The sequence below is a fragment of the Antechinus flavipes genome, chromosome 5 (assembly GCF_016432865.1).
Source record: "Antechinus flavipes isolate AdamAnt ecotype Samford, QLD, Australia chromosome 5, AdamAnt_v2, whole genome shotgun sequence".
In the NCBI taxonomy this organism is placed as follows: Eukaryota; Metazoa; Chordata; class Mammalia; order Dasyuromorphia; family Dasyuridae; genus Antechinus; species Antechinus flavipes.
The window spans coordinates 193,329,165-193,345,017 of NC_067402.1; the positions used below are offsets into that span (position 1 = coordinate 193,329,165).

At 36.3% G+C, this 15,853-nt stretch overlaps 2 protein-coding genes across 4 annotated transcripts in view; one reads left to right on the forward strand and one right to left on the reverse strand.

Annotated features, from left to right (window-relative positions):
• RAD51AP1 (RAD51 associated protein 1) overlaps window positions 1–3,687 on the reverse strand; it is a 29,268-nt gene extending 25,581 nt beyond the window's left edge. For both annotated transcript variants that reach the window (XM_052000470.1, XM_052000469.1), the window contains exon 1: window positions 3,559–3,687. In XM_052000470.1, coding sequence (XP_051856430.1) covers window positions 3,559–3,575 — 17 coding nt within the window. In that variant the 5' untranslated portion in view covers window positions 3,576–3,687. The remainder of the gene's footprint in view (window positions 1–3,558) is intronic.
• The window catches only part of C5H12orf4 (chromosome 5 C12orf4 homolog), a 58,065-nt gene that overhangs the window by 10,472 nt on the left and 31,740 nt on the right, over window positions 1–15,853 (forward strand). The window contains exons 5-8 of one of the 2 annotated variants that reach the window (XM_052000467.1): window positions 3,858–4,073; window positions 6,800–7,014; window positions 10,786–10,931; window positions 12,619–12,800. In XM_052000467.1, the coding sequence (XP_051856427.1) occupies window positions 6,810–7,014; window positions 10,786–10,931; window positions 12,619–12,800 (533 nt within the window). In that variant the 5' untranslated portion in view covers window positions 3,858–4,073; window positions 6,800–6,809. The remainder of the gene's footprint in view (window positions 1–3,857; window positions 4,074–6,799; window positions 7,015–10,785; window positions 10,932–12,618; window positions 12,801–15,853) is intronic. The other variant, XM_052000468.1, reaches the window with a different exon arrangement.

The following is a 15,853-nucleotide window of genomic DNA, read 5'->3' on the forward strand; positions in this document are numbered from 1 at the left end:
AGTAATAAATAGTGTATCTTAAAAAAACAAAAAACAAGACTCTTCCTTTTTCCCTCTCTCCTCTAAGGAAGTAGAAAAGATTACTTAATAGTAACATTTTGCCATCTATAAACAGCTTCTTCTTGATATTTCTCTGCTCTTAAACCTGGGTTAAAAAGAAGTAAACAAGAGTAAAGTAAGTTCCCCACACACTTAGCATAGTATATTGAATATATTAGATTACATATAATTAAATATATTAGAAAAAAATCTAATATATTCAACTACACATTGAATAGAAAAAATGAACTACTAATATAATAGAAGGTTCTATTAGAAAAATACTATTAGAAGAGGCTATATTAGGTATTATTTCTTCCCTGTAGGGAACTCCTGATATACCAACTCTAACAAAAGTGATTATTAATTTTTAAGTATTATAGATTTTCCTGGAGCACTGAAAAGTTATGACAATTTTAAAGTTAAACTGCTAGCATGTGCCAGTAGTATTTGAATCCAGTTTTTCCTGACTACAAGGTTCCTATGTAACAAAGTAGGTGCTTAATGTTTATTTTTGATGTTGTATATCTGTGAGTTAGGAGAAAAGAAAAAATGGGGATGGGACAAAAGACAAATAAGGAATAATTAAAAACGAACAATTCGATCAGTCAACAAGCTATGTGTCAAGCACTCAATTAGGCCCTAGAAATAAAAGGAAAGGGAAACAACTTCAAAAAGTTTACCTAACAGAAGAAATCAGGTTGAAAATAACTATGTATATGCAAGATACCCTACAAATGGAAAGTAATCTCAAAAGAATAGCAGTAGCAACTAGAGAAGTAAAAAGAGAATGGCAAAGATCTCTGGTGGATTGAGCTCAAATCTTGAAGGGAAGGAGGGAGAGCATTCTAGAAGACCTGAAGGACCACTACTGTAATGAGTGACGTTAGGAGAAAGAATATGATACAGGGGACCAGCAAATGAGTTAGTATAGCTGGGCTTAAACTACATAAAAAAAGTAATGTCACAAGACTAGAAAGGTAGAAATGGGCCAAGTTATAAAAAGCTTTAAATAAGAAATAGAAAAGTTTAGATTTCATTTTGGAAGAAACAGGGAACTAGTAGAATTCACTGGGTAAGGGAAAAAGACATGATCCAATCTACATTTAATTAAAGTCACTTTGGCAGTGGAGTGTGGAAGAAGTAGAAAGACACTCAAAGCAGGGCACAAAGAGTTGTTCAGGCAAAGCAACAGATTTTGGAGTCAGAGATCTAGGGTATTTACACTTTTTCACTGTGTGAGCAGACAAAACACTTTACAGCTCAGGCTTTTGGGGCCTCCTCAGTAAAATCAGGATTGCTTTAGAAGATATTATGTGGAAAACCTGAAAACACTTTAGTTATAATCTGCAAAGTGGTCTGGCCATTATGAAAGTAATCCAGAATATGCTCCAAAATTTGCTAAACTGTGTATACCTTGTGACCCAGGAATGCCACTCCTAGACATTTTGAACTAGAGTTCAAAAAAAGAAGAAAAAGACCCATACGGACAAAAATTTTTGTAGAGCTCTTTTTGTAGTGACAAAGAACTGGAAATGTGAAGAAGGGGTCAAGGGGAAAGGAGGAGAGTCCCTATCAATTAAAAAATGGCTGAATAAATTTTGGGGTATGTATATATGTATAATACCTATTATATTTATTTCTTACAACATAAGTGTTCCATATGTATATGTATAATATTTATTAAATATAATTACTTCTTACAGCATAATAATGTTCCATTGAAAATGGAAAGTTTAATATTTTCCATGTTTAACATATATTAGATTACTTGCCATCTACAGGAGGGGGTGCGGGATAGAGAGGGAGAAAGAAACTAGGAACACAGGTCTTGCAAGAATGAATGTTGAAAACTTTCTATGCATTTATTTTGAAAATGAAAAGCTCTTAAAAAAAAGAAATGTATATTTTCTATTGAATATGTATGTATATATGGATTTCATTATCTCTTAAGAACTTTAGAATTGATTGTATGACAAGGGGAGGCACTGACACAGGACTGCGCACAGTATGGCATGTCTTCATCAGAGAGGATGTTGGGCTCTATGAACAAAACAGAACTGAATTTGCCCAAAGGAAACTCAAAATACTCAAAATTAGAGATGCCACCCCAAATGTTTATATGGACTATTTGTGTCCAACCTGCAGAGCATTCTAACCTTGTATTAGTTTGATGAGCCACAGTAGGAGACACCTTAATTCAACTCTTTAAACATAATGATGTCATTTTGGACCTCTTTGAAAATATACTTGTGTTCCAATGAAAATATGTGTTCCATTGAAATTTCATATGTGTGTGTGTGTCAATGTAACACACTATGTTCCATTGACATACACATATATAAAATTTCAATGAAACACATATTCAATGGAATGTTCTTATGATGTAAGTAATAATGAAAGGGGCAACCTCTGAGAAAACTGGGAAGACTTGTATGAACTGATGCAGAGTGAAGGTCAAGTTGTACAATGTTGGAATCTTTACAAACTGCTAACTTATTAGAGTTGATGTTTTGGGCCAGAACCTGAAACAAGGTACTAAGTAGAACTAATTAATTAGTACAAGGCTTGTGTTTACACCTTTACTCATTGGAATTCACAAGTATGGGAGATTCACAAAGTAAACTTTGGAACTTTGTGAATTCACACCTCCCTTGAAGCTCTTTGGGCCAGAGAGCACTATGGGAGAAAACCCATAATCCCATTCTCTCAGTCATATATAAGCCCAGGGAAGAGAGATTCATTCCAATATTTTCCACTTGGCTGGCTGGTGGCGGAAGAGGGTTCCGCTGGATTGAAGAGGAGCACTTTGGGAGATTGAGAGCCAGAAGCCCTCTCTCGGAGGCAAGAAAGACTCAACTTGGAGCTAGATTGGAGGCTGAAGAAAGCAGAGGCAGAAGCAAAGGACGAAACCTCTCCCAGAGAGAACTATTATATTTAAAAGAAGAAAATCACCACAGTACAACATCACCCCATTGTATGGACAAACTCTTTGAAAGATTCTGAAACTAATCCATTCAATTAGGGGGGCTAAAGTTGAAACAGGCTCCCCAGCTCCTCACAAAGAAGTGTCAGACTTAAGATGCAGAACGAGACGTATCTGCGTGGACATACACAAACGTACACACACACATGCATGCTTAGGTGGGGACAACGCAGCAATATTTTGCTTGACCATGCTATTTGATTTCCTTTTTATCCCCCAATAGGTTGGAGGTGACACATATTTTCACTAAAAATAGAAAAATAATTGTAACAAATATGCTTTCAAGCTAACATTTGTAAAGTACTTGACAAGTTTTAAAACGCTACACAAGGATTATTATTATCATTATTATATAATCCTCTAGGTGATGTAACGGGAGCCTTTCTCCTCTCCATCTCTAGTCTTCTCCCTGAATCTGGTTTCAGAGAGAATACCATTCGTAACCTCTTGCCCTTTGCCCTTTGCCCTCTCCCTCTTTTTTAAACTCGTCCGGTCCCCACCTCCTCCTCGCCCCCAATCAGTTAGGCGCTCACCGCACGGGCCTCGGCATGATCGCAGGCTACTCGAGGTCGGTCAGGGAACTGAGGACCTCAGAGCCTCCAGAAGCCGGAGCCAGCTCGGCGCGAGCAACGGTTCCCGCCGAAGATCAAGCGCGCGGGAGCCCCGCCTACTCCGGAACTCGAAACCAGGATCTTGAGCCCCACTTCCGCCGCGACTCCAGGCGCGCTCAATCTTCTATTTTTAATCAACACATTCGCCATTTATTTATTCCGGTTCTCCCCTTTTCTCTCTTCCTCTCTCCCTCCCACCCCCACCCCCCATCTCCGTGCAGGCTTAGAAGAAAAAGAAAGCAAATAAGGAATATATTTCCACATCTCAAATGGGAATACAACGGAAAGTTTAAAAAACGAGGAGGTTGAAAAAAGAAAAAAGTGAATCTGCGGCGGTGATTAGCAGAAGCCGTTTCGCTCTGCCTGTCAGCTGATCCGTTCTGAGAGATGAGCTGAAGGAACTTACCCATTCTCGGCTCAGGTAGTGTAGAAAGCAGGTGAGGCGCGGGGCGTGTGAAGGACCTTGTGAATTGCCTTGTGAAGGGAATCTCACAGTCCTGGGCAGTTTGTCGTCCCCTCCTCAGGAGGACCCTCCTTTCTGGCCCCTTCTTTCTGCACCAACCGCGCTGCCTCACTCCCCACCCTTCCTCTTCTCTCCCTCCTCCCTCCCTTCTTAGCCCTCAAGGGTCCTGTCCCCCAGCCCTTAGTAAAGCTCCCCACCTCCAACAAATCTGAATGTAACCTTCCCTTCACTAATCGAGGAAGTTAAATCAACCTTTGAACAAAAACTCTAGAAACCACACGAATTTGCTAAATACGGATCCCCAAACTGACTTTTTTTAATTGATTAAAAATGTATTGAAAAGGGTCAGTGGAACTAAAGAACCAGTTGAACCCCGAGCAGAAGGGTTTGTAATTTGTAAGATTATGTGAACCGGAATTTAAAAAAAAAAAAGAACTCTACAAATGAGTCTTAGTCTGGAGTTAGAACTTTAGAACTTAGTTTGGATTTAGAACTGACAAGGACATTAAAGATCATCCAGTATAAATCCTTCATGTACTCCTTCAGAGTAAACTGAGGCCCAGAGAGGAAATGTCACAAATAGATTCATATCCATGTCCTCAAAATCCAGGTTCAATGCTCTTTGCACTAAACTATGTTGTCTGAACAAATATTGTACTTTGCAAATCCTACTGATGTAAATTGTGTCCCCAGAGGGTGATGATTCTGCCCCTGACCAATTCCAATGGAATGAGACCAGTTAACTTAAAGGTGTTGTCTGGGAAAAGTGTGCTTTTCCCAGGGGAGAGCTTGAGACCCCAAATCACCCTTCTCTCACAGATTAAAGGGGACACAGTTTCAGGGTCTCCTCAAAGGTTAAAAGGGACACAATTTACATCATTTTCTGAATCAGTCCTTGATTGTGTGTGCTTATAGAATCATATTAATCATATATGTACTTCAGAAGACATTCACACTAATCTCATTTTTCAGGTTGAGAAATTTAAGACCCGAGGAATAATTTGCCTAAAGTCATACTCAAGATTCTAGTCAGCCACTAGGAATGAAAGGATCTGTGTTCAAATCCTGTATCTGGGGTTTACAGCTTATGTAATCTTGGGCAAGTCACTTAACTCTCTGATGAAGACACGCCATTGACCGTTGTGTTTTTTGGGCTTGCTTAATTACATATCCTAAAAAGAATGGAGTTTTGTTAGAAATAGTCACAAGTTTTAAAATTGAGTTTCCTCAATTGTAAAACAAGTTGGTTGTCATAGGTGAAAACCTCCAGGAGCCCTTTCAGTTCCAAAGTTATGGTTGCATGAGCCCACTTCCTCTGATACCAGGGTTCTTTGTTTTTATTCTCTTTTCTGTGATAGGATCTTTCATAATTATTTTTAATAGGTTTTGTTGGCTTCCCCCAAAATAGAAGCTTCTTAAGAGCAGAGGCTCTTTCTTACTTCCTTGTTTATCCCTTTAATTTGACAGATGTTCATTGATGATTATATTTAAATAATAGAAATTAGAGTAGAAACTGTTTGAATAAGAAAAGTGGGTACCTATCCTCAAGGAACATACAGTAGGTGCATAAAGCAAAAATAATGCTTCTAAAATATAAGGAGTGTGGGGAATAATGTAAATTCCAAGAGAAATATAGTCTCTAAAAAGGGAAACTTTCCTAGAGAAGGTGACATCTGAATAGTTTTTAAATAGATGAAGAGAAATAGGTAATACAATTCACACATTGAAGTAAGATATAAATGATGCTAATGGAAGGTGCATGTTCAGAAAACAATGTAAGACTAGGCATTCAAAATTTAACCATTTGTTCCCCATTTGAATTGGCTGTCCTCAGAAAACATTGCAAACACATATATCATTCATTACAGCTTGGAATTATTGTGTACTTTTTTGGTTCTTTTCTCCATATGTTTAAGTATTTGTCATAAATTCATCTAGTTTTTTTTTTTTTTTTTTTAGTAGAGAGTAAAATTCCTTTTGTCCTAAGGACAAAAACTTATCTCACCAGAGTCCCAAGAACTGATTAGCACTCAGTTGACTATTCTACTTTCTCTATATGCTGGAGAAAGAAAGAATAGTCTAACAGTTGGCAAGCAAACAGAATGCAGGGGATAGTGAAAATAAAATAGACCTTTAGAGTTAGGAGAATCCTGGATTGGGATCCTTTTGTTTCTTTGCTACTGTGGATTTGAGTTTTTCTGTTCTGCTGATTATTTTTGCTACACAGACAATAAACTCTGCTTTCATAATTCTTATTTCTTTTTTAAATCATTCAGGAACACCCTGTTGAGTCCATTTCTATAATTTTCCTTTTCACAGATGAGTATATCAAGAAAAAGCAAAAAAGCTTAATATTAATGCATATGTGTTACTTGGAGAAGTTGAAGAAATGGGGAAAAAAAGTTGTCACAGGATCATAACTTTAGAGATAGAAGGGACCTATGATGTCATCTAGTCCCCCTCTCTCATTTTATACCTGGGGTTTTGAAATTACTCCCCCAGAGTGATTAACTTTGCCTACAGTCAGACAAGTAGCAAGTGACAAAAGTCAACCCCTCTTCTTCTAATTTTACATTCAGCACTCTACCATGCATTTAATAAGTCAATGGCAGGAGAAAGAACTTTAATTGAAGTAGTACTCTCTGAAGACCAGCTCTCCATGATAAAATATTCATGAATGACGTGTTACTTTTAATATAGAACGATCTAGATGACAGCTCCTCTGGAACCAGATAAGATGAAAGCAAATCAAGACAAATTCTGTGGCCGAGAAAGAGAATTTGTGTATAAATTCAATGTAGGAAACCAGTGCTTTGAGCTTACAGTGCCTCTGAAATTTCCTGTTAAAGAGAATCCAAATAATTTGCATGGACGTCTGATGCTTCTCCACAATTTACCATGTTTCATAGAAAGTGGTGAGTACTGATTTTGATGATTGACTGTTGTGTTTTTTGGGCTTGCTTAATTACATATCCTAAAAAGAATGGAGTTTTGTTAGAAATAGTCACAAGTTTTAAAAAGGTGATTAAAAAAGTAAAGCTGCTAACACTTTTCCTTCTGTGCACATAGTAGTATTATAAGTATAAACAGGGCTTTCTGATCCCCATCAATTGTTTTCACAAACTTTTTGTGGGATATCATACAATAATTTTGTATTATGGTCTTAGTATAATAGACCTAGAGCTGGATACAACCATAGAATCTATCTTATCAAACAGTACCTGAATAAAACTACAGAAGGGCCAGAAAACTTTGTCCTTCAATTGGGTTGCATGCCAGTAGAGCAGAGTCAAGAAGCTTTTTAGCTGAATAAATGGAACAATATAATAGAAGCTTATTTATAGTCCTTCAGAATTTGCACACTAAGAAATTTATTCACCCTTAATTTTAAAATTTCCTGACTTGTTAAAGGCAACTAACTTCATTGATTCTTCAAAAAATGACATCATGAAAGCTAACATTTCAAAGGCCCTTATGCCTAATAATATCATTGTAATAAATAGAAGTTACATTTTTGTAGCCAGTTTTCTGGCCCTTTTGTAGTTTAATTAAGGTACTGTTTGACAAGATAACTTCTAAGGTTGTATCCAGTCTAGGTCTTTGATACTAAAACCATAATACAAAATTATTGTATGATATCCCACAAAAAGGTCAGCCACAATGTGGACTGATGCAATCTTTTATATACCTTTCCCCATAACTTTCTCCTTCTCCCTCTCCAGGAACATGGGATTTTCTCTTTTAGCAGGTATAATATAGAGTGGGAAGGGCAAGGGTATCTGGACTGGTGCTTCTCTGAATTTAGTTTGGAGCATGAGTCTATAAGATGCTGCAGAACATTTTACTGTTTGAATTGTCCTTTAAAAGATCCAATTATTAGTACTTGAGAAAGTCTGGGAAAATAGAGATCTAGTTTCTGTATATCATTAATTTTCTAGTATGACTTAGCCTTACTTACCTAAGGCAGCACCAGATAATGGATAAAAGACCAGTCATGGAGTTAGAAAGGCGTGAGTTCCTGGCTTGCATCTTATGGAGACTGAGGCTATGAAGAAGTCATAGTACCCCAGTACCCCAGATAAGTTTCTAAAGTTGTCAGGTAACAGCTGACAATCTGCATGAGTAGAGAGAGTTTCCAAAACTGGAATTCTTCATCATCAAAATCATAACTAACATTTATATAGCACTTTATATAATGTCAGACACTGCTATATATTTTGCAATTATTATCTCATTTGATTCTTACAACAATCCTGGCAGGTAGATGCTATTATTATCTCCATTTTATAGATGAAGAAACCAATAATCAGATTAGGTGATTTGCCCAGGGTCACACAGATAGTAACTATCTGAGGCTAGTTTTGAATTCAGGTCTTTATGATTCTATGTCTGGTGCTCTAATCACTTCACCATCTAGTTGCTGATGAAATGAGAGGTCTAAACCTGGCCCTTACCTTCCCCAACAAATAAGCAAGCAAAACTAAGGGAATGGTATAGAAACCCTAAACATGATGAAGACTTAATTAAAGAGCATATATAATCTGTTATTAGACTTAGGATATTAGAATTGTTTTTAGATTAAACTACAAGTCATATTGATATAACATTTCAAAGTTGTTTTGAAGTTTGTTTATTATAATATTCATTCTAATTCTGAGTGTAACTAAAATTTCTGAAGTCATGTAGGAGATAAAATATTTCCAGTCACATTTCTAGGGGAAAGTAATGAAATTTTCCCATTCCTATACAATCCTTAGGAAACTTCTTTTTGGGGATTTATGTCAACATAGCCAACAACAAGAGTTGGTATTACCATTCATTAACCGTTATCAAATATCAGAGTATGCTGCAATCTAAAAAGAATAGGTAGACTTTTCTCTTTTCATTAAAATACAGAGATTAGCCTGACATAATAAAATAAAAAATTTGTTATATTTAAATTTGTTACAATTCTTAATCTTAACAATTTACAATTATAATTGGTTTTTCTTGTAATCCTTTATTTTTATTTTTTTTTATTATTTTAAAACATTATTCTGAGAAGGGAGATACAAACAATTGAAGAAGACAATCCCTGCTTTGAGCTCACAGTCTGTTAGGGAAAGCAGACAATAATATGCAAACAAGATGTATGCAAGGTAAATTGCAGATAATAAAGGAAAGACACTAACCTTACAAGGATTGGAAAGAGCTTCTTATAGAAAGAGAAATTTCGGCTCAAATTTGGAGGAAACCAGGAAATTTAGAGGCAGAGTTCAGGAGGGTGAGAATTCCAGACATAGGAGATAGCCAGTGAAAATGCCCAGAGTCAAAAGATGAGGTATCACATTTGAATAAGAGCAGGGAGTCTGGTATCAACTGGATTGAAGAGTACATGGGAGTGAGTAAAGTTTGAGAAGATGAAAAAGCTAGGAAGAAGTTAGGTTAAAAAGGGATTTGCATACCAAACAAGGGATTTTATGTGTGATCTAAAGATGATAGTGAGCTGCTGCTGGAGTTTATTCGAGTATTAATATGGTCAGTACTTTAGGGAGATCACTTTGACAGAGGAGTAGAGGATGGGGTAGAATGGGAAAAGACTGGTGGCAGGGAGACTGACCAGCATCCTATTGCAGTGGCAGTTCTATACAAGTGATGAAGGCCTGCATCAGGTGATCACAGTGTCAGAGGAGAGAAGGGAGCATATTCAAAAATGATTGTCAAACCAACAGGATTTGGCAACAGACTTTATGAGGATGGGAAGTTGGGGTGATAGAAAATAATGAGTTTAGGGTGACAATTTACCTTGGATAACTGAGGATTGGAAATTAGTTGCCGATAATAGGGAAGTGAAGAAGAAGGGATGGGTTAGGTGAGAAAAAAGAATTTAGCCTATATAGGTAGATTTGGCAATTGTCAGATGGAGATGATAAATTGAATCCATGAGAATTGAGAAGGTAATAAAAAAAAAATTATAGAAAAGACCTCAGGAGAGTGTAATGTCCAGTCTAACTTTCTGGAGGTCCTCTGGACGGGCCTTGGTTTCAGCAGATAGTCACCATGAGGATGGACAGGAATAGAGTCTAAAGTCTTTATTGTCTCTGTCACAGTCTGAGTCTGACATAGTCTCCTCCAGCAGTCTGACTCTGTCATAATTTGATTCTGTCTGCCTCTGTCCCCAGTTCTCTTAGCCCTTAAATACCCTATTACAATTACGTCAATTGTAGAACTATTACATCACCATGCTAAATACTAAGTATATGTAAACTAGATAACCATTATATCATCAATTCTACCGAGTTAACACCTTGTCAGTATCCTTGTTTCAAGTATACTTCTCCAGAGTTCCAAGAGAGGGCTGGGAGACTGACACTGTCAAAGATATTCATGACCCTAAAAAAAATTAAGAACTGAGAGTTAAAATAACTCCTTAAATTGACTCTTTTAGTTGTTTAGTAGTATGCTGTATTAAGATATATAAAATTAAAATTTTAAATTTGGAAGAACAGCCCCTAAAATGTTAATAACTTTTTCTCTATCCTTAGGTGTACAGGTTTTCTTCCTGCCCCTTCCCCCAATACCCCAGTTACCTGAGGTCCAGGGCTGGTTCATGTTTGTCTTTTTTCCCTCATTACCTGATGTTTGTTGACTAATTAATTGATCTTTTGGAGTTTAATTGATGTCGATTTGTGTTATTCCTGCTCCAGACTTAAAGAAATCTCTGAGCCAGTTTATAGAAGAAGAATCTCTAAGAGATTATGATAGAGAAGCTGAGGCTGCACTAGAAGCTTTAAAATCTGGTGAAGTTGATCTACATCAGCTGACAAGTGCTTGGGCAAAAACGTATGCTGAGGTGAGAACATGTGTCAAGTTGTAATTCCCTTCTCTCCTGTTTTCCTTACAATTTTCACTGATCTTGTGAATAAATAATAACATTTAATGGGGTGTTAAGAGTTTACAAAGCACTGATATTTGCTTTAGGGAGCAAATAGTACAAGTATAATGCCCATTTTACAGATAAGGAAACTGAGACTCAGAAATGTTAAATGAGTTGTCCACAATAAAACAGTTAGTGAATACCAGAGCTAGGATTTGAATTCAAGGTTTCTGACAGAAGAGTTCATAGATTATTTAGTAGGCACTCTGAATACATTTAGACTATGGTGTAAGTTAAATTCTCTTTATTTTTTAAGAGTCTAACTACTGCATAAAGTACAGTTAACTTATTTTTGTAATAAAAATGGACAAGGTAGGCATTCTCAGTGTTGAACAATTAAGGTAATGAAATTTATTGATATAGCTCCCCTGCTTAATAAAAGTGATATTTGGAGGGGAAAAAAATGTGACTGTGGTAGAGTTACTAATAATAGAGAAATAAAGAATCATAGTAAAACAGTTGTCTCATTAACCAGAGTAGTTTCATTCACTCTTAATAAAACTGGGATTTTAGCACATTCATGGTTAATAATTTTTTAAAAATTGATGTAGCATCTTTGCTAACATTTATCCATTGTTATTATATATGTATAAATCATTAATAAAAGAGGAACTGGTGTGTAACACACTAAAGATTGTTTCAGTGAGGGAATTCAATTAACTTGACAAGGCTTTTCTGGGTCTGATTTCTCCTAATTCTGTTTTAATCCCGAGTAAAGTTTTATTCCACAGTCATCTATTTGTGTAGCATACCCTCTTGCCACTTATTGTTGTTGATGTTGTGGGCCTAGTTCATAGAATCAGAGGTTAGCAATCCAGTCTATCCATGAGCACAGTGCTGTGCTAGAAAGCTGCCTCATGCCAGTGCCATCTGGAGAGACTGTTCAGTTTTCATTGTGAGCACTGTAACTTCAGAAAGGAACATCCACAAACCAATGCTTGAGCTGTTTTGTTAGTTGTCTAGACTTAGAAAGCAAAGAGAAAAAAAGTTAATAATGCAGATTAAACTTTCAGGTGTATCATGTACATTCTTCCCCCAATGTGGATAAATCAACATTTATCGGCACTTCTTACTTGGCCAATAGTTGATTTACAGTCATTGTTTGCTGATGTGCATCCAGATTCTGCTTGAGTTCTAACATCAAGGGCCACTTTGGCACTAAGTAATGAAGGAACCTGAAATCAAAAATATGTTCTTGTAGCTTCTACTTAGCTCTACTTTCTAAGGCTAAGAAGAGCATGATATGGTTTCTAATAACTTATTATCTTAGTAGCCCATCTCTAGAGTACTTAATTATATTCATGTTTTCTTAAAATATGAACACAGTTTTTCAGATGTAGTCTGATTAGGGTTGTTTTTGAGGAAATACATATCAAGGACATATACAAACAGAAAGGGAATTGGATTGATTATATATCAAGAATGAAAGGATAAAATATCCAAAGAGCACGTTTGTATCACAATGTACTTACAAGAAAATTTGTGGGAAAACTTGGACAAGAACCATTAGATATAGGGGAAAGAAGTTTTTTTATATAATTGAAGCATTATATTTTAAAAGGAAACATTCCCTTTTTTCTCCTGTGTCTGTTTTATCTTCTAGACCACATTAGAGCATGCAAGACCTGAAGAGCCAAGCTGGGATGAAGATTTTGCAGATGTCTACCATGACCTGATCCATTCTCCTGCCTCTGAAACACTATTAAATTTGGAGCACAATTACTTTGTTAGTATTTCAGAACTTATTGGGGAAAGAGATGTGGAGCTGAAAAAGTTACGAGAAAGGTATTTCAGCTTTTCTTATGCTTAATTGTCATATTTCAGTATAATTAGATACACTTGTCTAGGGAGGAATTTTTCCTAACTCAAGAAAATTGAAGGAGTAAATAAGAAATATCTTCCTTCTTATGTGTACAAATAATTTCCTGGTTCATTTCAGTCTAATTGTTGAAATTAATGTTATAGATCCATGTAGCTTTATGAAGTTTTTCTTAAATATGCCATTAATGATTGCATTTTAAACTTCATTTGTAATCAAGTCTATGCTCTAAATTTATAATAGTCTTTAAGACTATATATGTTAGTAAAAAAAAAAAAAAACATTAGAAGAAGCTTTGAATTTGTGCCACTCTATTGCTTCATCTAAAAGGGAAAAGATTATTATATTGCCCATGTACCTACATGGCAAGAAAACTTCCAAGATTATTTGCTCTTATCCATTGCTTTTCCTGCCCTTTTTCAGGAACATGGTCATATTAACTAAACTATGGGAAATGTTTTTTGTTTAAATTGTTTCCTAATCTGCCCTTGCATTCAGAAATAAATTAATTAGATTACCATAAGCATTCCCATTTTTCAGGTCTTGAGAAGCAGTGGGTTAAAAGTGGATAGAGAGCCAGCCTTGGAATCAGGAAAGCCTAGGTCATATACTACGTGAACTTAGGAGCAAAGCTTTTAATTCTCAATGCTATTGGCATTCTTAAGTCAATAAATTATAGATAAGTTCTCATGGCTCAGTAGAGGAAATTTTCAGCCTTGTAGCTCCTTATAAGAGTAATAAAATCAGGATCTTTACCATCTTCCACAAGGAGATAAAATCAATCACAAGAAAGGCCCCCTTTCAGAGTCCTAGAGATCTCTTCACCAAAAGGATCCCAACTAGGTCCTAGTTCAACCTACTTGGGGCAAAGTTAATTCACATTATTCTGCTCCACAGCCTTAATTCAACCATACCAGTTTGTCGTGTGAGAATTAACTCAAACTATACCAATTCCACTAATGTTCTGGCCTGCAACAGTACTCTCCCTGACCAAAAATGACCTTTGATGGCCAGTCACAAAAATCAGCTTCCCTTCAAAATAATGCCCATTCCTTCATGCTCACCCCTCAATCTTACAGCAGAGAAAAGGGGGCTTCATCAAGACAGCAACAAGGAGGAGCCAACATGGGCCGGCTCCAACAGCCCACAGTGCTACTGCTCTTTCTGCTTTGCTGATGGTGCTATCCTAGTTGCTGCTTGCAGACAGAATGTCAGCATTTATTAAGTTCACACTGTGTGTCAGTCATTGTGTTAAGCAATTAGAATACAAAAAAAGGCAAAAACACAGTCCCTGCCCTCAAGGAGTTTGTATCCAAATAGAGAAGGAAACATGCAGACAACTATAAACTACATATAACTAGTGGGGAGGTAATTGTTAGAGGAAAGTATTGGAGAAACAGGGATAAGGGGACATAATTCTTCTCTAACGTAATAGAAGAGAAGAGATCTGAAGGTAAATCTTTGAGATGACCTGAAAGAAAATCCAGTAAAAAAGACTGAGAAAGATTAGTCAGAAAGGAAAGCCAGGGGAGCAGTGTCATGAAAACCTGGAAAGGAGAGAATGAATGTTCAGCAGAAGTATAAAGTCCTGAGTTCCAATTAGGAAACAGTTCAACTCAGGAAAGCTCCATGAAGGAAAGGTTAATGGAGATGGGTCCCCATAGAGAGGAATGAGTCACTGATGTCCACATAATTAATATCTATGAGAACAGAACTTGAGGCCTGTTCTTCCCAACTTTAAGGCTGACTGTTCACTATATCTGTGTCTTTCACTTTAAATATTTTTTTAAAAATATAATAATGTTTTAAATCTCACTATCATTTTGATTTCTCCTTTCTTCACGTTTATCTCAAGGACTGCACAAAACGAGGGGTAATCACTCTGACCTGTTTAATGCTTAAAATGAAAATAAGTCCTGATGGTTAGCCAGACACACAATCTTCAACACTTCCTAGTACTACCCAAATTAAATTAAAATGTAATTGGGAAATATTTAACCAAATAAATAAAGCTACAATAAAATATAGTCAATATGGAGCCTGCAGTGATCTTTATATAGAGTTTAATGGTCCCCCATTCTATTTGAATTTGACACTACTACTCTAGAGTATAACTTCAAATATATTACCTACCAGACCACTATGTACTGTCAGCAGTACTTCTGGCCACATTTAAATAATGGAAGAAAAGTTTGGGGAATCTTAATAAATTCTATTTATTAAAGTTTTTTTCAATAACTTTTCAATAATTCTCTTTAAATTATCAAAACTGTAACAACGTTCATCATCCACCAGGGGGAACATGTATCATATATAGTTGTGTGTATGCATGTGATTTTACATCCAGATGTGTCTGTCAGTATTCATACCTCTAACAAATGAAACCTTTTTCAAATTTTTTTTTTTTTTTTTTTTGGCCTCTGAATTCATGTGAGCATAGGGAACTCCAGGTGAGGAAACTGTATCTGACAGTGCACAAAACAACTGTTCTGCATTTTGATGTCTACAGTGTAAAAAGGGGCTAGGCTTGTTTTGGAAGAAAAGTGGAATAGCAGTGCTGGAGCTAAAGTCAGGAGCTCTGATATTGAATCCTGCATCAGACAGATTACTCATTGTGGGGCCTGCCCCAATTTATTAAGGCTATCTTAGCCTCAGTTTCCTCATTTATAAAATGAAGATCCAACTACCTTTATCTTGTCTTGAGAATTAAATGAGATAATATTTGTTTTGCATATGTTTTAGCATCATATAAATGCTACTACTGTTGTAGTAAGTAGCATGTCTCCAAGGGCTTGTAAAACTAAGGGAAATAGGGAGAAGATAAAAAAAATTAAATTTCATTTCAGTGTAAGGAAATATCCTTAATAATTATAACTGTCCAGATGTAGCTATCACAGGAAATAGTAAATTGTTATGGAAAGTCTTCAAGCAGACTGCACTGGGTGGTCAGGTATATTGAGAGAAAATTTCTCTTCAGGTCCAGGTTGCAATGGAGACCCTTAAAGTCTGTAAGAGAGTT